Below are 23,622 nucleotides of genomic sequence, written 5' to 3' on the forward strand. Positions count from 1 at the left end.
TATCGTGATATCTGCAGGCTGGTTTAGGCATCATTCTTCATATCCCAGTACCATAGAGCTACACTGATATCAGCTTTATGTTAAGTGATGGTTACGCCAAAGATCCTCAGTGCTACATCAAGTCTCTATCGTGATATCTGCAGGCTGGTTCAGGCATCATTCTTCTTATCCCAGTACCATAGAGCTACACTGATATCAGCTTTATGTTAAGTGATGGTTACGCCAAAGATCCTCAGTGCTACATCAAGTCTCTATTGTGATATCTGCAGGCTGGTTCAGGCATCATTCTTCTTATCCCAGTACCATAGAGCTACCCTGATATCAGCTTTATGTTAAGTGATGGTTACGCCAAAGATCCTCAGTGCTACATCAAGTCTCTATCGTGATATCTGCAGTCTGGTTCAGGCATCATTCTTCTTATCCCAGTACCATAGAGCTACACTGATATCAGCTTTATGTTATGGGATGGTTACGCCAAAGTTCCTCAGTGCTACATCAAGCCTCTATCGTGATATCTGCAGGCTGGTTCAGGCATCATTCTTCATATCCCAGTACCATAGAGCTACACTGATATCAGCTTTATGTTATGGGATGGTTACGCCAAAGATCCTCAGTGCTACATCAAGTGTCTATGATCCTCAGTGCTACATCAAGTCTCTATCGTGATATCTGCAGGCTGGTTCAGGCATCATTCTTCTTATCCCAGTACCATAGAGCTACACTGATATCAGCTTTATGTTAAGTGATGGTTACGCCAAAGATCCTCAGTGCTACATCAAGTCTCTATCGTGATATCTGCAGGCTGGTTCAGGCATCATTCTTCTTATCCCAGTACCATAGAGCTACACTGATATCAGCTTTATGTTAAGTGATGGTTACGCCAAAGATCCTCAGTGCTACATCAAGTCTCTATCGTGATATCTGCAGGCTGGTTCAGGCATCATTCTTCTTATCCCAGTACCATAGAGCTACCCTGATATCAGCTTTATGTTAAGTGATGGTTACGCCAAAGATCCTCAGTGCTACATCAAGTCTCTATCGTGATATCTGCAGTCTGGTTCAGGCATCATTCTTCTTATCCCAGTACCATAGAGCTACACTGATATCAGCTTTATGTTATGGGATGGTTACGCCAAAGTTCCTCAGTGCTACATCAAGCCTCTATCGTGATATCTGCAGGCTGGTTCAGGCATCATTCTTCATATCCCAGTACCATAGAGCTACACTGATATCAGCTTTATGTTATGGGATGGTTACGCCAAAGATCCTCAGTGCTACATCAAGTGTCTATTGTGATATCTGCAGGCTGGTTTAGGCATCATTCTTCATATCCCAGTACCATAGAGCTACACTGATATCAGCTTTATGTTATGGGATGGTTACGCCAAAGATCCTCAGTGCTACATCAAGTCTCTATCGTGATATCTGCAGGCTGGTTCAGGCATCATTCTTCTTATCCCAGTACCATAGAGCTACACTGATATCAGCTTTATGTTAAGTGATGGTTACGCCAAAGATCCTCAGTGCTACATCAAGTCTCTATCGTGATATCTGCAGGCTGGTTCAGGCATCATTCTTCTTATCCCAGTACCATAGAGCTACACTGATATCAGCTTTATGTTATGGGATGGTTACGCCAAAGATCCTCAGTGCTACATCAAGTGTCTATTGTGATATCTGCAGGCTGTTTTAGGCTTCATTCTTCATATCCCAGTACCATAGAGCTACACTGATATCAGCTTTATGTTAAGTGATGGTTTACGCCAAAGATCTCAGTGCTACATCAAGTCTCTATCGTGATATCTGCTGGCTGGTTCAGGCATCATTCTTCATATCCCAGTACCATAGAGCTACACTGATTTCAGCTTTATGTTAAGTGATGGTTTACGCCAAAGATCTCAGTGCTACATCAAGTCTCTATCGTGATATCTGCAGGCTGGTTTAGGCATCATTCTTCATATCCCAGTACCATAGAGCTACACTGATATCAACTTTATGTTAAGTGATGGTTTACGCCAAAGATCTCAGTGCTACATCAAGTCTCTATCGTGATATCTGCAGGCTGGTTCAGGCATCATTATTCTTATCCCAGTACCATAGAGCTACACTGATATCTGCTTTATGTTATGGGATGGTTACGCCAAAGATCCTCAGTGCTACATCAGGTCTCTATCGTGATATCTGCAGGCTGGTTCAGGCATCATTCTTCATATCTCAGTACCATAGAGCTACACTGATATCAGCTTTATGTTAAGTGATGGTTTACGCCAAAGATCTCAGTGCTACATCAAGTCTCTATCGTGATATCTGCTGGCTGGTCCAGGCATCATTCTTCATATCCCAGTACCATAGAGCTACACTGACATCAGCTTTATGTTAAGTGATGGTTTACGCCAAAGATCTCAGTGCTACATCAAGTCTCTATCGTGATATCTGCAGGCTGGTTTAGGCATCATTCTTCATATCCCAGTACCATAGAGCTACACTGATATCAGCTTTATGTTAAGTGATGGTTTACGCCAAAGATCTCAGTGCTACATCAAGCCTCTATCGTGATATCTGCAGGCTGGTTCAGGCATCATTCTTCATATCCCAGTACCATAGAGCTACACTGATATCAGCTTTATGTTATGGGATGGTTACGCCAAAGATCCTCAGTGCTACATCAAGTGTCTATTGTGATATCTGCAGGCTGGTTTAGGCATCATTCTTCATATCCCAGTACCATAGAGCTACACTGATATCAGCTTTATGTTATGGGATGGTTACGCCAAAGATTATCAGTGCTACATCAAGTCTCTATCGTGATATCTGCAGGCTGGTTCAGGCATCATTCTTCTTATCCCAGTACCATAGAGCTACACTGATATCAGCTTTATGTTAAGTGATGGTTACGCCAAAGATCCTCAGTGCTACATCAAGTCTCTATCGTGATATCTGCAGGCTGGTTCAGGCATCATTCTTCTTATCCCAGTACCATAGAGCTACACTGATATCAGCTTTATGTTATGGGATGGTTACGCCAAAGATCCTCAGTGCTACATCAAGTGTCTATTGTGATATCTGCAGGCTGTTTTAGGCTTCATTCTTCATATCCCAGTACCATAGAGCTACACTGAAATCAGCTTTATGTTAAGTGATGGTTTACGCCAAAGATCTCAGTGCTACATCAAGTCTCTATCGTGATATCTGCTGGCTGGTTCAGGCATCATTCTTCATATCCCAGTACCATAGAGCTACACTGATTTCAGCTTTATGTTAAGTGATGGTTTACGCCAAAGGTCTCAGTGCTACATCCAGTCTCTATCGTGATATCTGCAGGCTGGTTTAGGCATCATTCTTCATATCCCAGTACCATAGAGCTACACTGATATCAACTTTATGTTAAGTGATGGTTTACGCCAAAGATCTCAGTGCTACATCAAGTCTCTATCGTGATATCTGCAGGCTGGTTCAGGCATCATTATTCTTATCCCAGTACCATAGAGCTACACTGATATCTGCTTTATGTTATGGGATGGTTACGCCAAAGATCCTCAGTGCTACATCAGGTCTCTATCGTGATATCTGCAGGCTGGTTCAGGCATCATTCTTCATATCTCAGTACCATAGAGCTACACTGATATCAGCTTTATGTTAAGTGATGGTTTACGCCAAAGATCTCAGTGCTACATCAAGTCTCTATCGTGATATCTGCTGGCTGGTCCAGGCATCATTCTTCATATCCCAGTACCATAGAGCTACACTGATATCAGCTTTATGTTAAGTGATGGTTTACGCCAAAGATCTCAGTGCTACATCAAGTCTCTATCGATCGTGATTTCTGCAGGGCGGTTTAGGCATCATTCTTCATATCCCAGTACCATAGAGCTACACTGATATCAGCTTTATGTTAAGTGATGGTTTACGCCAAAGATCTCAGTGCTACATCAAGTCACTATCGTGATATCTGCAGGCTGGTTCAGGCATCATTATTCTTATCCCAGTACCATAGAGCTACACTGATATCAGCTTTATGTTATGGGATGGTTACGCCAAAGATCCTCAGTGCTACATCAGGTCTCTATTGTGATATCTGCAGGCTGGTTCAGGCATCATTCTTCTTATCCCAGTACCATAGAGCTACACTGATATCAGCTTTATGTTATGGGATGGTTACGCCAAAGATCCTTAGTGCTACATCAGGTCTCTATTGTGATATCTGCAGGCTGGTTCAGGCATCATTCTTCTTATCCCAGTACCATAGAGCTACACTGATATCAGCTTTATGTTAAGTGATGGTTTACGCCAAAGATCTCAGTGCTACATCAAGTCTCTATCGATCGTGATTTCTGCAGGGCGGTTTAGGCATCATTCTTCATATCCCAGTACCATAGAGCTACACTGATATCAGCTTTATGTTAAGTGATGGTTTACGCCAAAGATCTCAGTGCTACATCAAGTCACTATCGTGATATCTGCAGGCTGGTTCAGGCATCATTATTCTTATCCCAGTACCATAGAGCTACACTGATATCAGCTTTATGTTATGGGATGGTTACGCCAAAGATCCTCAGTGCTACATCAGGTCTCTATTGTGATATCTGCAGGCTGGTTCAGGCATCATTCTTCTTATCCCAGTACCATAGAGCTACACTGATATCAGCTTTATGTTATGGGATGGTTACGCCAAAGATCCTCAGTGCTACATCAGGTCTCTATTGTGATATCTGCAGGCTGGTTCAGGCATCATTCTTCTTATCCCAGTACCATAGAGCTACACTGATATCAGCTTTATGTTAAGTGATGGTTACGCCAAAGATCCTCAGTGCTACATCAGGTCTCTATTGTGATATCTGCAGGCTGGTTCAGGCATCATTCTTCTTATCCCAGTACCATAGAGCTACACTGATATCAGCTTTATGTTATGGGATGGTTACGCCAAAGATCCTCAGTGCTACATCAAGTCTCTATCGTGATATCTGCAGTTGTGCCGGTCCCTATCAGATGTCCCACCTGCTCCACAGGAGTTCCTCAGTTACACGAGTATTTCCTGCTGGCCAGGTCCCTCCCTGTGAGGCTTTGGCAGATCATCCTGAAAAGGTGGTCCACAAGGTGCTTCCAGAGGGATACAGTTGCAGCCCCTTGGGGATACTCACAAGAACTCCACTCTGGAGTTTCCAAACAAATATGCTTTTTTAGCACAGAGGCCAGTGGCCTTATAGTCTGTTACCTGAGACTCCAACGTGCTTATTTCCTAGATATGAGGGTCGAGACCACCTGCACCAGAGAGTCTCACTCTTTCCGCTAGGAACTTCTTAAAAAGAAGAAGTGGAAAAAAGACTAAAGGCAAGAATAAACAAGTGGCTGTTTATAACCTGGATATACTCCTTGGAAACCGTTCATCGTCTATCATCTAGCCCTGTTATGGGTCCCTCCATGAGCACCAGAAGTACACATTATGTGCTAAATCTACAATATTGTGATGCATAGCAGCACAGCAAGCCTTCCTGCTGTGCTGCTGTGCATCAAAATAAAAGGGCAGTAATGCGCCGTATGTACAAGATACGCCGCATTCCTGTCCTTCTCCCCTGCGCCGGCGCACAAACAGCAGCCGGGCCCCAACGCAGACACCTTTACACCATGGTGCCAGCATTGCAGGGATAATTGTTGTGCAGGAAGGGAGACTTTATTGCACAAAGATAATCATTAATGGTGTTTCACTCCTCCTATACTTTCTATGTGTGCTGCAGAATGCAGCACACATAGAAAGAGCAAAAAACGAGGCGAAATAAAAGTATTTCTCCTCGCAGCACCACTCCTACCCAGGTTTACAACACTTTGTAAATCTGGAAATGCGTCAGGTTCCATGAATGTTGCTTGGGAACACCCAGAGGAACACCCATGGAACGCCCCTTTCACGCAGAGTAATGCGTGCAAGGGGCCCACATTTACGAGGCCATGAAAAGTGACGCAGGGTGGCTTTACGTGGCCTTGTAAATATGGGCAGGCACACTGTGCCGCGGGTACGTCTAAAAAAGTGACGCACTGGTGACGCAATGGACTTGTACATGAGGCCCTTTATGTATAGCCATTGTATAGTTAGGAGATTTCCTATTACTGGGATATTTAAGTCCCTGATGATGGTTTCCTCAAAGGCAGCCAAGTGAGGGATGTGATAGCAGGTTTGCCTTGTTCTTTACCGGCACCGCCTTTCTTCGGGCCATGATGTCAGCTGGTGTGTAGTCCAACTCAGGACCCCGTTAGCGTGAAGAATTCCAACACAAGCTATAAAATCAAGCACAGGACACTTTGTTCACAACCCTAGCTTGCTGGCTTTTGCCTTGGCCATTAATCGACTGACCTCTAAGTAGGGGCTGAAACTGCTGGTTTTGTTCATTAATAACATTTGGGAAACGACTCCCTGGCTTAAGATGAAATGAGGCCAATATCTGTCTTCCCGCAAACTAAAAATCCTTTGGGTTTCAGAGGGCCCTTTCTCCTTATGGTTGTGAGGGTAGTGACTTGCAAGAACAATAGAGCATCATTGTTATTCGTGGCAGAAACCGAATGTGCCCATAGGCCAGCTGTTCATTCCTGGGGAACCAGTGAAAAGGAAAATGTCAAGTAGATAATATTGAATGTTTACTTTTTGATATTGTTTTTGATACAATTATCATAGTTCATAAGAACTGAAATGTTACAATTGTGATTAAAGTCACCACACGCGGTACAACTTTATAGTTATCACTTTACTGGTGCGTTACGCTCTTCCCTGGGATGTTAGGAAAAGTACTACATGGATCAGAAATTCAACTTAATATCTATACTCTTTAAGGGCACTCACATGGATATCCTTTCACAAATTTCTCATTTAATATTTTATGGAGCAATTTTTTTAAGCATAATTTGTTTTTACTCCATAATTCAATACTCCCTCTCAATAGGTATTGCTCTTTTTCAGCAAGTATTGAAGTAATGTCACTGCTGTGTTTCAGGCAATTCCACGGAAGTGATACGTAATCAATCTGAAAACAAGCAATTTAATACTCATAAATAACACTCTATAAATAATATCAGCTTAGATCCATCTACCAGACCATCAGTATCATAGGCTATGGACACTGCTTAGTGGTGTATGTGTGGAATACTTCAAGGAAAAAAATCTTTGTTTTGAAAGAATTGCCCTCACCCACAATTTGTGGTATGCTTCATCATCCGGCTGCACATCCCTACTACTTTCTTTCGGGATGTGCTCAACCGCACTAGTGGATCTCATGGGGCCTCATTTACAAGGTTTTGGCGCAGGGCAGCACCGCAAGGAATCTTGTTGTGCTGCACTGCGTCAAAAGAAAAGGGCAGGGGTGTATAGAGTCTATGAGATACGGCGCATTCCTGTCCTTTTGCCGTGGGCTGGCAAACCATGTGCTGCCATGTGCAAACACAGGCACCCTTGGACCATAGTGCAAGGGTGCCTGCCTTGCAGGGATGATTGTTTTTATGCTGGAAGTGACAAATTCCAATACAAAAACAATCACGAGAGGGGTTTTCCTCTTTCTATGAGTGCTGCAAAATGCACCACACGTAGAAAAAGGAAAAACGAGGAGAAATAATGGTATTTCTCCTTGTTGCGCCTCCCTTATACCTCCCCTGGAAAGGCGTTGGCTTTTGATGCATATGCAAATATCTTGTAAATCTGTGATTGTGTCAAATGCCATGGGTTTCACCTGGGAACACCCACCATAACGCCCATGGCGCGCCTCCCTATCGCAGGGTGAGGTAACGCAGCGACTTGCAGTGCGTTGCCTCAGTCAGTAGCTGCTAGGCCATGAAAAAATGGCACACAGGGCAGTGTTACGTGGCCTTGTGGACATGGCCCTGCAGTGTGCGCCGACAGACCGTCACTAAAAGTGACGGTCCGGCAGCGCACAGGGGCTTGTAAATAAGCCTCCTAGTTTGTTGTTTGTATTGGCTTAGGAAAAAAACTCAATAATGTATTGTATTTTCATTTTTTTCCCAGACAAGATTAAAATCATACAGTTGGATGGAGAGGGGATATTATTATCCCACCATCCTCTCAAGTTGACATGTTTCAGCCTTCATACATGCCCAGAAGCGTCACAAGGCTTTCATCAGGACTGTGCAGTCCCTGGTAGATTGCATGTCGCTGTTGATAATCTTTGAGCTCTGTTTAACACATACAAGATGAAGACAAAACAGGCACAAAGACATGCAAGATACTTGCTTTGTATCTGGAAATACTGTCATTCCCCACCTTTTGGGGCTACTGGTCTAATAGGGAATTGAGAGAGAACATCTCCCTGTAGTCACACATTCGTCAAGGAACCAATGTCACTAGTATGTGTATGAATGAATAATAGACTTATAAAGCTCAACAGCTATGCCAAAAGGGTATCCCGATGCTATGCAAGCAAAGAGCCCACAAACCAGTAAATAGAAATAATTACGCTGTTTTAAATAGCCAGGTTTTCAGCTGTTACTTAAAGCTGGATTCCAATGAGATGGAAGCTCGCTCCATATTTTGGCTGACAGTATGGCAAAAGGACAACCTCCATTCAAAGCGCTTTGGACGCTAGGAATCTTCAGTATATCAGGCATCTCTACGGGCAATAATGAGTAAATCTGTCGATCAGAGATTTTGGGTCGGTCTTTCTTATAAAAGGCTCTGTGTCATGTACTGGAAGCCAATGACGTAATTTGAGATGTAATGATACTGCTATGGCCGTGAAATTTTAAAAATGAGCCTGGCGGCTGCGTGTTGTACGATCCGTGGCCAACAAAGAAGGTCCTGGGTAGACCTAATACATGGAATTTGCTTCATCAAGTCTGCAGCATTGAGAGCATGACAGTGGGCTTGCGTGCATTGGCCAGGAGGATGACAAATTTATTTAAAGAAGGTAAGAGAGAAAAACATGTTGGAGCAACTGCTGAACTCTGGGGTCTGAAAGAAAGACCAAAATCAAATTGAACTCCTAGATTTCTTGCTGAATTAGAAGGAGCAGGTATAGCACCCAGTTCACCCGGCAACCAGACATTGGACCACACAGATTGTGAACCTTCGAAAATCAGAATTTCTGATTGGGCCGAAGTGAGTTTAAGGCAGCTGTTTTTCATCCAATCAGCAACCTTTACAAGACATCCTTTAAATGATTCTTGCATCAATTCAGGAGTTTTTTCAAAAGAAAACATGAATTGCGTGTTGTCCAAATAAGAAACTATGCCTACGGAAAATGGCTGGATAATTGCTGCAAGAGGAGCTGCTGATTAAAGTAGAGCTCAATAAAGAAGCCTGCGGGACCCCATATTTACGAGATTTTGTAGATGAAGAACATTTTAGAAGGGAGGCATCTGATTTCTATTAGTGAGAACAGATTTCAGTCATCGGAAGACCAAGTCACAAACACCTCATTCTTCTAGACACTAACAAGATAGAATGGCATAGTGTCAAACGCCGCAGAGAGGTTGAGGAACACCAAGGTGGCAGATTGATCCTGGACCGGGCTGATTTTAATGAATTCTGTAATTTGAAGAAGTATTGATTCAGTACGCTGATTAGGCCTGAACCCAGATAGTATATTTTGAAGAAGACCTTGGGATTCCAAATAGTGGGAGAGATATAGGCCTGAAGTTTGACAAATTTGTTGCATCAGCAGTGGGTTTTTTTGGGGTTTTTTTTAATAATGGGACTACCAGCACATGCCTCCTGCAAATAGGGACAATAGCTGTGCAAAAAAACGATTTAATAACACAGTCACTATTGGCTTAAAATTTTTCAAGGTCATAGCTAAGATGCGAAGATCACAGAGATCTGTCGACAAATGAGAACGACAATTCAGTATAGCTTGGGCTGAATCATCCAGTGAAATGTGCAGCCAGTTTGAGAGGTAGAGACCGTCGAGACTGTCCGAAACTTCAAGCAAGCCGTCACTTTAAAAAAAATAAACTAAGGGGCTTATTTACAAGCCCTGTGTGCCGCCGGAACGTCACTTTTTGCGACGTTCCTGTGGCATACAAGGCTTAGCCATATTTACAAGGCCACATAAAGCCACCCTGCATGGATTTTCATGACCTTGTAGATATAGAGTAAGGCAAAGCAGTGCAAGTAGCTGCCTTGCCTTACTGTGTAGCAAAGAGACTTTCCATGGGTGTTGCTGTGGGTGTTCCCACCCAACACCCATGGACTTTAACGCTGCCCCAGATTTACAATATCTCGCAAACGTGGGGCAGTGCCAAAACCTTGTGCCTTCCTAGAGTAGGCGTAATGAGGCGAAATGTTTACACTTCTCCTCGTTTTTTTTCTCTTTCCATGTGTTCTGTAGTCTGCAGCTCATGTGGAACGAGTAAAATGCCTCTTTTGATTGTTTTTGTGCAGGAAGGTGTTCCTTCCTGCACAAAAACAATCCTGCCAACAACAAAGACACCCTTGCACCATGGTGCAAGGGTTCCTGTGTTGCAGCTCTGCTGCAAATTGTGCGCCGGCACAGATAGAAAAAACAGGAATTCATTGCATCTTGTAAATACTGGGCATTCCAGCCCTTTCAAATTGGCGTAGGGCAGCGCAGCTATATGACTTGTGGCTCTGCTCTAAGCCAGTTCTTTGTAAATATGCCTCTAAAAAAACATTTTACTTGGAAAAGAGTTATGGGGTAGATTTACAAGCCCCTTGCGACACTTTTATGCTGCTGTTGCGTTACTTTGGTGACGCAGCGGCAGCGTAAACAATGCGCCACGTTGCGACACATTTACAACATGACGCATCTAGGGAGATGTGTCATGTTGTAAAGCCCTGTGTCACATTATACTTGCGTCAGGTATAATGTATGCAGAGTGGGTGTTCCAACGCAAGAAAGCCTCGTAAAAGTGACTCAGTGAAATCTACAAGATTTCACTGAGTCCCTTCTACGACGGCACTGCGTCAAAACCGTACGCCTGCAGGCGTTAGGAGTGACGCAGCACATTAGGAATAGGCATTTCTGAGCATTGCTGAAGTTGCGTCATGCTTGCGACACGACTCCAGCAATGTGTTACCAGTACGCCAACAGATGCTTGAGGCATCTGTCAATCTTTGCGCCATGGTGCGCTGCATTGTTAATGCGACGCATCCATGGTGGTGCAAGTTTTTTTTGCTAATATGCAGAGATGCGTCAGTTCTTGTAAATCTGTCCCTATGAATTTATTCCAAGTGCATTTGAAAGCTTAGACACCATCATCAGTTTGTTACCTGAAACAGTCCTGAAGAGCTCACATATCATTTACAGCTGTTCTGCATCCGCACTTTCAGTTTGTTTCTCTACAGGCACCATTTTGTCGTGTATCAATTACCCACATCCATAAGAAAACAAATATTTTCGTTCCAGTATATCTAAGGTGCACCCTCCCGACATACATGTGTGGCAACAGAGTAAGCACGAAATATCCGCTCCCATGTTTTTGAAAGAATAAACTGTAATCATGATATTCATGAAGACTCATAGGTTTTAGGTCTTAATCCATATAATAATATTGTTAAACAGGCTCCTGCATAAAATGATTAAAATACATTTTCGTGAAATGACGTTTGTTAACTGTCCCTAGCAAATCCAAGTTAGAACCATGGTGGACACAAACCAGGTCAAGTGCACATGTGTGTGTGTAAATGTTTTTCTGCCTGTCAATACACTAGTGTCTGTTTTGAACGGATCAAAATGTGTGGTATTTTGGATATACATTTTTAGCTGGTGGTAACTGCCCTCACACTGAGGAACAAACTACATATTAACACACAATAAGGGGTGTCAACTGTTTGTCCACATTTCTCTCCTGCCTTCTAGAGTTAATCAGGCATAACAAACACAAGCAAATGTGATTTGCACTAGGGTGTTTTTAAGACTACAGTTAGCACTAGGATCTGTGTCAAGTGTTAAGTTGTGCACTATTTTCTGCTTTGAACAGGTATATACTAGTCACTAGTGTTGCCTTATTTAAGCAAAGTGAAAAATGAGCACATTCAGAGGAAGAAATATATATTGGGATTGCATGTGTATGATCAGTATGCATGATATATATGTATTTTATGTATGTGTAAAGTAGGTATATGTCAGAGAGGTTTATATGTAAAGTGCTCCGCTACCCTAGTACTAGGTGTCCGCTATACAAATACTACACATAAGAATAATAAAAGAAACTTGTGTGTAGCTTGATTTGTTTGTGGAAGTTTTGCCCTCATACAGTAACAAAGTATTTTTATTTATGTGTGGTATTTATATAGCAGAGACTCGGTATGAGGGCAAAACTTCCACGGTTTGATCGATCCGATGATAGCGCTGTCTGTAGAACTGTAGTGACCTGTTGGTTTTTTACCCAGACGACATCCTGGAATCCTTTGACAACCACCCCCCTATCATCTTGCCAAGTGGAGGATTTAAGGTTGACCTGGAGGTGGATTCTCTGGATGACAACATCTACAGGCACCTATTGTACATACGTCACTTCCTGTGGAGTCATCGAACTAAAAGCCCAGTGATGAAGGAGCTTGCCGAAAGGAATCGCACGCCGGTATGTTAAAACACTTTCTTTAGTTTACATTTTTGAAGCTTTTGCTGAAAATCTATGAATAATCAATCAATACAATCTATCATAATACCGTTGAAATAAAAGAAAAGGACTGAGAAGAATAATGGAAAAATAATTTAAAAAAATAATATAAAAAGGGGCTCTTTAATAGCTTCAGGGCACAGGACATTGTGCAAGGGGATCCTTTCGGGCGCAGTTCCTTTGGCATCACTTTTGTGTCAGACGGTCAATTTACACTGTTGTATCATCAACACAGTTGATTTCTGTTTTCCTGCTGCTCTCTGGTTTTGATTTCACACACTAGTGCTAAAAAAAAATCTGATAATTTTTGTTACTCGTGGATATGTGTCACTCAACAGAATCATTGCGGGTGTCGTTTCACGGATTTCTTCATGCCCCAGGCGTGGTATCGGGGCTTTTCTCAGCAAGGCAGCATTATGTGGGCAAATAAGAAAAGAGTGCTACGATTTTTCAATATACTTCTGTTATAGCAGCATGAGGGATATTGATATATTGTGGAACTTGCCAAATTCTTAACAAGCAAAATGATGTCACAGCTGGCTGTGGCCAAGTTCCTCTTCTCTTGGGGAGTTTTGAACGTGAATATGTATTGTTGAGGAAATCTGTTTTTTTTTGTATGTCTTGCATTTAAGATGAGTGAAGCTCTCTAGGTCTTGGGTGACTTTCTTGCTTCTCTGAACCCGTTTCCACTCCTTCAGCAAACCGGACAGTAAACATTTGCTTTCCGTAAGTTCACTTAAGGTCTCACACAGCCCTTGAATTGGAGGTCCTTCGGGTCTTGCTTTATCAACATAAGGCTACTGGGCGTTCTTTTGGGTTTTTTAAGACGGTTGTTTGTTCCATGCTTGACCTCCTGGGACTGTTATTACATTGGATATGATGCTGAAGATTCCCTCACCCAGATGTTCGCCTAGCCAGATGCTCGGCCGATGGATGGGGAATCCCTTTGGTAGACTCATTGGTTTTTTTTTCAGTATGCCTTCTCGCTCACCCCTATACTGCCTGTATGTCAGTCAGGGTCCCCTGCCTCTTCAGCATGTTCCAAAACGCTTCCATCCTCATTCTTTTCTCATGATTTCCAAAAGCGGTGCTTGCGCATAGTGCTTCGTAGCAGACACTGCTTGAGCGGTGCTCTTTGTACCTGAATATCATAGCAACAGCACATATACGTCATTCTTCCCCATTGAGCCTTGTTGACGTAAGCAATATATTCATCCGCGTAAAGTTAAACAAGCAGATCAGTAACTGGTCTGAAATAATGTGCCTCAATTTTAGGACATTGCAACAGTGTAGCAAGCGACGTACTGATGGGGCAAGAGGACCCGGGCAAGGCACTTTAAGGGGCTTATTTACGCCGCTAGTGCGTCACTTTTAATATTGGAAAAAGTGACATACCAGAGGTGCAAGAGGCTTGTAAATAAGCCAATAACAGTTCCAGGGGATCTAAGCCATGATCTGTACCTGGTGATTGGCCCACTCAACTCCCTCTTCTGTTATCGTGCACTTTGTCCCCGGCTGCTCACTCCATCGCTCCCAAATCTTCCTGGGTTTGACAGGTGTTGAAGCAGTCTGACATGCTCTTGTGTCCTAGAGCCCTTTGGTGGGTTGCAGATAATTTACTGAAAATGACAGCAAAGATGCCAACTAGTTCCGCCTGGTTGAAAAACCTACTGAACAAGTGCATCATTTAAAACACACACTGTTGGGTCGGGAATGTCCCTTGCATACTTTTGTGGGTATGCACCCTGGCCTGAGTTACCCCACTGCATGTTTCTATGATATGTTTACATTTTGTGACCTGTATGCGCGGCTGTTATGCATGTGCGTTGGAACTCTGGTTTAGGGAATGCTGCTGAAGACCCAAGATGGGGCTCTGTGGTCTGGAAGGGCTCACCAAACACCCATCCAGGAGTCTACTGTCCTTGTGTCTGTTAACGTAAGCTTGGCAGTGTATTTTGTAATTATACATGCAGGTTAGGACTTTATTCCGTTACCCTGCACTGAGTAGCCTACCGGCCTCGGCCTAAAGTTCTGCCCAAGTTATGTAGCCCATTGTGGAGGCGCTGCCCAGAAGAAGCAGACTGAACTTTAGAAAACCCACCTTGATCCGCACATACGTTGTTTGCACTGCTCAGAGCTAAGGAAGTGCCTCACCACCGTAGTGCATGCTTCAAGTGACCCTCACAGACCTCAAGTGTTCTTTGCCACCCCTTGGCCTTCAAGTGATTGGCGTGGTGGCTAGAATTAGATGACCGGTGAGGCATCGTAGCTCCCAACCTCAAAGCCAGAATGGGCTGCCCTGCACCCTGTGATGAGAAGAACATGTGATTGCATTCCCACAGTCAACCGAAGACCATGTATGCATTGGTGGTACCTAGAAGAACAGCCTGCAACCTGTGTTGGCGCTGGCAGGTACCCTCCAGTGACCTTCGACCCCCGGCACCTTCTCTTGGGGACCTGGAGCACGGGCTCTTGGGACCATCTCTAGTCCCCCAAATGACGCCTGTGATTTTGACAACGGATGTGCGGGTGGGCTCCTCACCATACTTGACAGAGATGATGGAATTATCCGCAGTCATTTTTCCTTCTCCAGAACTTGCTTCCATCATATTAGCGGGAGAAGGTTCAAAGGACCTAGTCGCACTGTTACGATGATAGGACTCTTTAAATACAGCATACCTCCCTCAAGTGGTGTGGTAGATGTATTTCGTTGACATAGGTATGTCTTCTAAGTGTGAGTGGTTCAGTGGTCCAATGCTGAATTTTTAATCAGGGCCAATGTTCGCCCTTACAGCACAAGCTATTTTTAGGTCTGGCATTAGCAGAGATCAAGGGGACTTTCATCCATCCCTCCTCACTTATTGATATATTACTGTGTCATCCAATGTTCCCCTACCCACTACAGCACCCAGCATGGGGCAATGGGTCAGCCTCTTCAGCCGCAAGCTAACTTCACTGTGAGTGACAGCATTCTGCGTTTTCAAATGGAGCACATTCACACACAAAGTAGTTCTCCCAAACTGCTTTTAGTTTTCTTTAGATTGACGAGGGCCCAAAAGCTTCCCCAGCAATATAGTTTTGCAAAAACCCATGACAAAACAAGCATTGACAAAGCCAAAAGGCTGGCCGACAGTGCAGGTAGGCGGGAGCTGCGCTGTGCCAAGGACACACTTCCATGAAATAGCTTCTAGAACTTGGCACGGTCCTTGATTCCTGGTACAATGAAGAAAGAGCTGGTCTGCAAGATTGTGTATAACAGCACACTATGGGTTCAAAGCACACGTTGACAATACAACATGTTGAACAAAGTCTGCATGTTTTCTACAGAAAAGGTTGTAATCTATCGTTAGTGGGGGTCCCTCAGATTTTAGAATACGGTGGGCAGGTAGCCCAATATTCTGTACGTTTTAGACCATGAGTGAGAGCAGGGTAGGAATAAATGAACAGGAAAAAATGCCACCTGTGCTCCTCAAGTTTAGCTGAATACTTCTGCCGCTCCCATAGCTCCATCGAGAGTCACATCTACAGAATAGACCTCAACTTAGAAACACCATTTGGAAATCCAGTGAGAAAGCATCCAAGTTCCAAATTACTGGGCGGCGCCCCGACTCTTTCTTATACTGTTGACTTTCATTTATGACTACACAGTGGAAGCAACCAACGAATTTCTGAATAGTACTTACTGGACTCAAAGATTCTTCTGGAGGAGATAAATAGATGCATCATGGGATGGTTCCACAGAGGCGTCCCAAGTGACAGCGAAAAGGCAAAGATAACGAAGCTCGAGTTCTCTGTGATGTCACCTGTTATGGTTGGGTGGAAAACGCTGTATCATTGACAGTGACCCTTCTGCGATTTTATGTGACTACAAATCCTATTCTCCCTGCACTGCTTATCCTGTTGATCAGCTGAGCAGTGATAAATGGGTAATAATGCACAACAGGGCCTCCCCTCCTTCAGTCCTACCTTCCCTAGCTGTACCTTAAAAGTAATGAAGTAGCCTCCTGCAATCCACCCACCACCCTCTGGCCACCTACCATGTCTAAATATTTGAACGCAAAAGAACTGGCACTCTGCAGTACCATCCCTCAACCAAATACAGAAAAAATAGTTGTCCTTCCATACTCCCTTACAGCCTTCATAGCAGCCTCCCTGAGCCCTCCTCAGTATTAAAATTAATACAGTTGCTGGCATTGTGCCGTTCTTCAGCAGCGCCCCTTGTTCCATCCCTTCCAGTCACACCAGAGGCACCTTGTGCTGACAACATGTCGGAGCGAGTTACTGCCAGTGCCCTCTTCCATCCCCTGTCAGTCACAATTCTACATAGAGCACAGGGTCATGGGGGAGGCAGTGGTTGGGACTGCAATAGTGTCACCCCTATTCCGCTCCTCCATTGGACCTCCATAGACCCAAGAGCACACCCGGACTGGGTACCGAAACCGGCCCGGGCAAACATCTCGGCCGGCCCAGGGGGGGTTGCTTGTTGAGAGCACCACTCCAGTCTCACCGCTGCCGCTTTTGTATTGCACCTATGCTGCAAAACCGGCCCCATTAACAAAAACGGCCCCCAGGCGTCCAAAACCGGCCCCCACCTTACAGAAAGTCTGGCCCTGCCCAAGAGTGATGGGAGAAGGTGGGCAACATGGCGGATCATCAGCCGCCATTACACTGCCTCTGTTCAGTCTCTGGATACCCTGGGAGGTCAGGGGCATACCTATTAGTGGTGCAGCCGGTGAAATGCACCAGGGCCCAGAGGTGGGAAGGGGGCGCAAGTACTACAAACCTTTGAGCCCTGAGATGGCACTTACTAGTCAGACTCTGAACAGAGTGCGCCATTAAGCCTCGGCTGCCTGCCGCTCAGCAGAGGTTAAAGAAGAAGTTATGCCCATGCTGCTGCATGGCTTCAGAAGACAAGACAGTCACAGTAATCACTGCGTTCAGCCTGACGAGTGCAGACGATGGCGGCTACCAAAACAACATAGGCTTACTTAGCACAGAGTGCTGGAACTGGGAAAATGAATTATTTGAGAATTTATCTTTCATTTTATGCTAAAATAAAAACCAAAGCACAGGTAACTTTGAAACATCGTCTTAGAAACATGCACAATTTTTCTTTAAAATAAAACACATCCGTAGGAATAGTTAATCTTCTGAGACCTGTGGAAACTGTCCAGAATCTCAGAAAACAAGATGTTGCTCCCAGCGCAAGATACTGAGATGGGTAACTCAAGTAACTGTTATACAGAGTTCTGTAGCAGAGGCGGGTGAGCCAACAAATTAACAGGAATGGCTGAGCCAAGGGCCTGTCTTGGCTCTCAGAGCTTATATTGGCTCTAAGACCCCCGCAGGAGCTGAGCCTTGTGAACATTTGGGATGGAAATTGTGCAGCAAATAATATGTAAAAATATGATAAAATGTCTTCAAATTCTAAAACAAAAAGTGCATTTCTTTAACAAGCATTTCACCTTAGAACATCAGATTATGTCACACCATTGAGAGGCATTGAGAGATTTATTAAAAAATGATAGTTTTTAACCATGAACTTATAAGCATTCATGCCCCTGCCGCCCCACACTGATGGCAATACCAGTAGAGAACAGGCAAGTCCATTGTCATGTGCACCCCCTCATGAGAGCTACACTCTTATTTTACAAGGAGCAACATTACAGTCTATTTAGTAAAACACAAGCAAGGTTTTGTACAGCACACATCCTCACATATTTCAATGTTTTATCATATGCAATAATGAAAACAATAGGAGGCACAATAAAGTAATTGCCTTGAATCATACAATTTGTTCAAGTGGCCAAACCAAGATTGATCCCAGGTGTTCTGGTTACACTCTTTGTAATTCAGCCACTAGATTGGTATATCTTTCTCACTCAGTTTCACATCAAAGTTTAATGAATCGTCCTTCATTCTTGATGCAAGAGGTTAGAGCGCAGGTAGCAGGCAGAAGCCACATAAAAGCTCAGCTCATTTAGGGCTGGACGCTCAAGAGGACCTTGAGCTCATCAGAGTCTGCCATGTGGCTCGAGCCTTAAGTGACTCACCCACCTCTGCACTTTACTCTGGGTATTTTGTGCCTGCAGAAAGCTTCGATGCTGCAGCTAATGTGATACCTTTTGCACGTGAGGATATCGTAGCTTGCAGTGATGCTGACCATCTTGTACCTGTGCTGTGTGTGAGGAGAACTTACATTGCTGCCGAATGCTGCGCATTCTCTGTATATTTATACACAGGCTTGGGCTGCTGCAGGTGCTGTCCATGTTCTGTGCATGCAAGGGAAGTTTGAATTATTTCTGGCCAGATCAGTATGTGTTCTATAGGTGTGAGGAAAGCGAATACTCCTTCCTGGTGCTGTACTTGTTTTGTGTGGGGAAATCTTGCCATGTGTGAGTCAAGCGTGCACTTATTCACCCCAGTGCTGTTCCTTGTACTTATACCAAATCTGACATGCAGCTTATTTGTTGTATCTAAAGGAGGCGTTAAATTGTGTTTCCCAGTGTCATACTTGTTCCAAGTACTTGAAGGAAGCTTGCAGTGGCCCTGCAGTATCACACTTGCTCTATTTCTTTGAATGAGGCTTGTACTGCCTGGCACCTTGGCACCACACTAGTTCTATGTTACTGAATGAAGCTTGTACTGGCCCTGCAGTACCACGTGGTCCATGTTTTTTGAATGGAGCGTTAAATAGTGCTTCCCAGTGCCACTTCAATGTTTTTGAAGGAAGCTTGCCCTCCAGTACCACACTTGCTCCATGTCTTTGAAGGAAGCTTGCACTGACTGGCCCTGAAGTGGCACACTTGCAGATCTTTCAATGAAGCTTGCACTGGCTGGCACTTTAGAACCACACTTGTTCCATGTCAATGAAGGAAGCTTGCAGTGGCCATGCAGTGCCACACTTGTTCCATGTTAATGAAGGAAGCTTGCACTGGCCATACAGTGCCACACTTGTTCCATGTCTTTCAAGGAAGAATGTGATGCTCTTGACCAGTGCTGTGTGTCTCGTGTGTGAGCCAAGGACCTGCTGCGCTCTTGCTTCCTGTGCTTTATCTATTTCTGTGTGATACGGTCTGCCTAAAAGACTATTGTTGATGTCTCACTAGCCTGATGTTTACAGATTCATAATCTTGCTTAGAGAAAATTGGCTTTTGGTAAGCCTACTCAGTCATTCACCAATCACAGTGCCATTTACACATTGATTCAGCACTTCAGCACAGCATCCAAACAATTGGGCTGAGGATCAGCGTTCTTCAGCCATTGGCTTTGTTGCCAGTGTTTGGCTCTGCCTAGTAAATAACCACTGGTCCTTAGGATGTCAGGCAGTATGAGTAACAGTATTTTGCCTGCATCCAGAGAAGTACGACCTCAGGAAATATTTCCTTTAGTTTATCCCCCCCCCCCCCGCAGCTCACCTCTAACTGCAAACCAGTGCTAATTGAGTAATGAGAGTACAAGCAGGTCCGCTGCCATTGCTACTGGACTACTGCTTTCTTATGCAGACCCCATCATCACTGCTGCAAGCTTCATAACCATGGCACCACCTTGAAATGATATTCTGCATACTCTTATCATTTTTGATAGATGGTAGACCAGTTCAAAGCATTACTTTAAAAAAAATGTATTGAGGCAAATGGCTTCCACAATCCGTTGGTATATATTTTTATATTGCTTTTCTTTACTTCTTTTGTATTTATTTTAGCCTACGCTTGCGCTACTAAGAAAACCACCACCGTGTGTTTTTAGAAGGCAGGCTGTACTTTTTTGGATGAAAAGACTTCCCCATAAAAGTCGACAAAGATCAGACTCTCATAGTCTGCAGTGCTGGTCCAAGTATGGCTGATGGGGGATTAGATAAGCTCAGTGGAAATCCAGGCTTCAGTGTAGCTTACCGCAACAACTTCAATTGTGCTCTGGACTGATGCACCAGATGCTCAACCTGTGCCTTCTTTGTCACCATCTGGCGCAACATTGCTCCTTCCTGGTGAGCGGTGTACCTGACTGTAAGCAGTTTGCTTTTGGCAGTGCACGATGGGCACTCATTTTTGTGAGTTCATTGTGAGGGGTGTGCCTGTGTAAAGGTAAGATTAGCATTCTCTTTTGTGAGTGCAGGGTAAATGGTCTACAGGTTGAATGTTGTGCCTGTGTAAGTACAGAGTGAGGCATATGCCTGTGTGAGGGTAGCATGAGGGGTGCTCCTATGTGAGGGAAGCAATGTGAATGTGAGGCCTCTGCATGTAATATCTTTGTGTGTGTGCACTTTACAAGGGCCAAATTTACGGACTTTGGTATTATGTTTTTGGGTTATGACTTTGACTGGTAGAAATGCAGTGCAAGGAGTGGAAATACATAGGAGCTTATTTACAAACCCCTTGCGCTGCAGGTACGTCACTTTTATAGACGCACCGTCGATGCAGTATGCCTGCCCATATTTACAAGGCCACGCAAAGCCACCCTGTGTGACTTTTCATGGCCTTGTAAATAAGGGCCCCTTTCATGCTTACTCTGCGTGAAAGGGGCGCTCCATGGGTGTTGCTATGCGTGTTCCCACAAAACATCCATAGAACCTGACACATTTCCAGATTTACAAAGTGTCGTAAGCCTGGGAATGCATCAGAATCCTACGCCTCCCCGTGGCGCAACAAGAAAATACTTTAATTTCTCCTCCTTTTTTGCTCTTTCTATGTGGAGAAAAACGCCATTCATTATTGTTTTTGTGCAGGAAAGTGTCTCTTTCTGCACAACAACAATCATCCCTGCAACGCATGCACCCTTGCAGCATGGCGCAAGGGCGCCTGCGTTGCTGCATGGCTGCTGTTTGTGCGCCGGTGCAGGGGAAAAGGACAGGAATGTGTCGTAACCTGTAGATATGGCGCATTCCTGCCTTGTTATTTTGACGCACAGCAGGAAGGCTTGCTGCGCTGCTGTGTGTCAAAATATAGTAAACGAGGCCCATAGTCTGTATATGAAAATGGCAGTGAGTTTTGATATGGCCGATGCAAACTCTGTCGAAGGAGGTTGAGGAGTGTCAGGGAATCTAACAGACTGAGATATTACCCTAGAGAGGGGCCCCATTTACTTTGCTTGCACTAGGGCCCATAGGACAGACTGAGATGTCACCCTAGTGAGGGGCCCCAGTTGCTTTGATTGCACTAGGGCTCATAGGACAGACTGAGATGTCGCCCTAGAGAGGGGCCCATTTACTTTGCTTGCACTAGGGCCCGTAGGACAGACTGAGATGTTGCCCTAGAGAGGGTCCCAGTTACTTTGCTTGCACTAGGGCCCATAGGACAGACTGAGATGTCGCCCTAGAGAGGGGCCCAGTTACTTTGCTAACACTAGGGCCCATAGGCCAGACTGAGATGTCTCCCTAGAGAGGGGCCCAGTTACTTTGCTTGCACTAGGGCCCATAGGACAGACTGAGATGTCGCCCTAGAGAGGGGCCCGGTTACTTTGCTTGCACTAGGTCCCATAGGACAGACTGAGATGTCGCCCTAGAGAGGTTCCCGATAACTTTGCTTGTACTAGGGCCCATAGGACAGACTGAGATGTCGCCCTAGAGGGGGGCCCATTTACTTTGCTTGCACTAGGGCCCATAGGACAGACTGAGATGTCACCCTAGTGAGGGGCCCCAGTTGCTTTGATTGCACTAGGGCTCATAGGACAGACTGAGATGTCGCCCTAGAGAGGGGCCCATTTACTTTGCTTGCACTAGGGCCCGTAGGACAGACTGAGATGTTGCCCTAGAGAGGGTCCTAGTTACTTTGCTTGCACTAGGGCCCATAGGACAGACTGAGATGTCGCCCTGGAGAGGGGCCCAGTTACTTTGCTTACACTAGGGCCCATAGGCCAGACTGAGATGTCTCCCTAGAGAGGGGCCCAGTTACTTTGCTTGCACTAGGGCCCATAGGACAGACTGAGATGTCGCCCTAGAGAGGAGCCCGGTTACTTTGCTTGCACTAGGTCCCATAGGACAGACTGAGATGTCGCCCTAGAGAGGTTCCCGATAACTTTGCTTGTACTAGGGCCCATAGGACAGACTGAGATGTCGCCCTAGAGAGGGGCCCATTTACTTTGCTTGCACTAGGGCCCATAGGACAGACTGAGATGTCGCCCTTGAGAGGGGCCCAGTTACTTTGCTTGCACTAGGGCCCATAGGACAGACTGAGATGTCGCCCTAGAGAGGGGCCCAGTTACTTTGCTTGCACTAGGGCCCATAGGACAGATTGAGATGTCGCCCTAGAGAGGGGCCCAGTTACTTTGCTTGCACTAGGGCCCATAGGACAGACTGAGATGTCGCCCTAGAGAGGGGCCCAGTTACTTTGCTTGCACTAGGGCCCATAGGACAGACTGAGATGTCGCCCTAGAGAGAGGCCCAGTTACTTTGCTTGCACTAGGGCCCATAGGACAGACTGAGATGTCGCCCTAGAGAGGGGCCCAGTTACTTTGCTTGCACTAGGGCCCATAGGACAGACTGAGATATCACCCTAGTGAGGGGCCCCAGCTGCTTTGCTTGCACTAGGGCTCCTAGGACAGACTGAGATGTCGCCCTAGAGAGGGGCCCAGTTACTTTGCTTGCACTAGGGCCTATAGGACAGACTGAGATATCGCCCTAGAGATAGGCCCAGTTACTTTGCTTGCACTAGGGCCCATAGGACAGACTGAGATGTCGCCCTAGAGAGGGGCCCAGTTACTTTGCTTACACTAGGGCCCATAGGACAGACTGAGATGCCGCCCTAGAGAGGGGCCCAGTTACATTGCTTGCACTAGGGCCCATAGGACAGACTGAGATGTCGCCCTAGAGAGGGGCCCAGTTACTTTGCTTACACTAGGGCCCATAGGACAGACTGAGATGTCGCCCTAGAGAGGGGCCCAGTTACTTTGCTTGCACTAGGGCCCATAGGACAGACTGAGATGTCGCCCTAGAGAGGGGCCCGGTTACTTTGCTTGCACTAGGGCCCATAGGACATACTGAGATGTCGTCCTAGAGAGGGGCCCAGTTACTTAGCTTGCACTAGGGCCCATAGGACAGACTGAGATGTCGCC

At 45.1% G+C, this 23,622-nt stretch overlaps 1 protein-coding gene across 2 annotated transcripts in view; it reads left to right on the top strand.

The window, feature by feature from the left end:
- The window catches only part of RADIL (Rap associating with DIL domain), a 448,013-nt gene that overhangs the window by 377,627 nt on the left and 46,764 nt on the right, over nt 1-23,622 (top strand). For both annotated transcript variants that reach the window (XM_085629184.1, XM_085629183.1), the window contains exon 11: nt 12,344-12,534. In XM_085629184.1, the coding sequence (XP_085485310.1) occupies nt 12,344-12,534 (191 nt within the window). The remainder of the gene's footprint in view (nt 1-12,343; nt 12,535-23,622) is intronic.

Source organism: Triturus cristatus, chromosome 10 (assembly GCF_964204655.1).
Source record: "Triturus cristatus chromosome 10, aTriCri1.1, whole genome shotgun sequence".
Taxonomy (NCBI): Eukaryota; Metazoa; Chordata; class Amphibia; order Caudata; family Salamandridae; genus Triturus; species Triturus cristatus.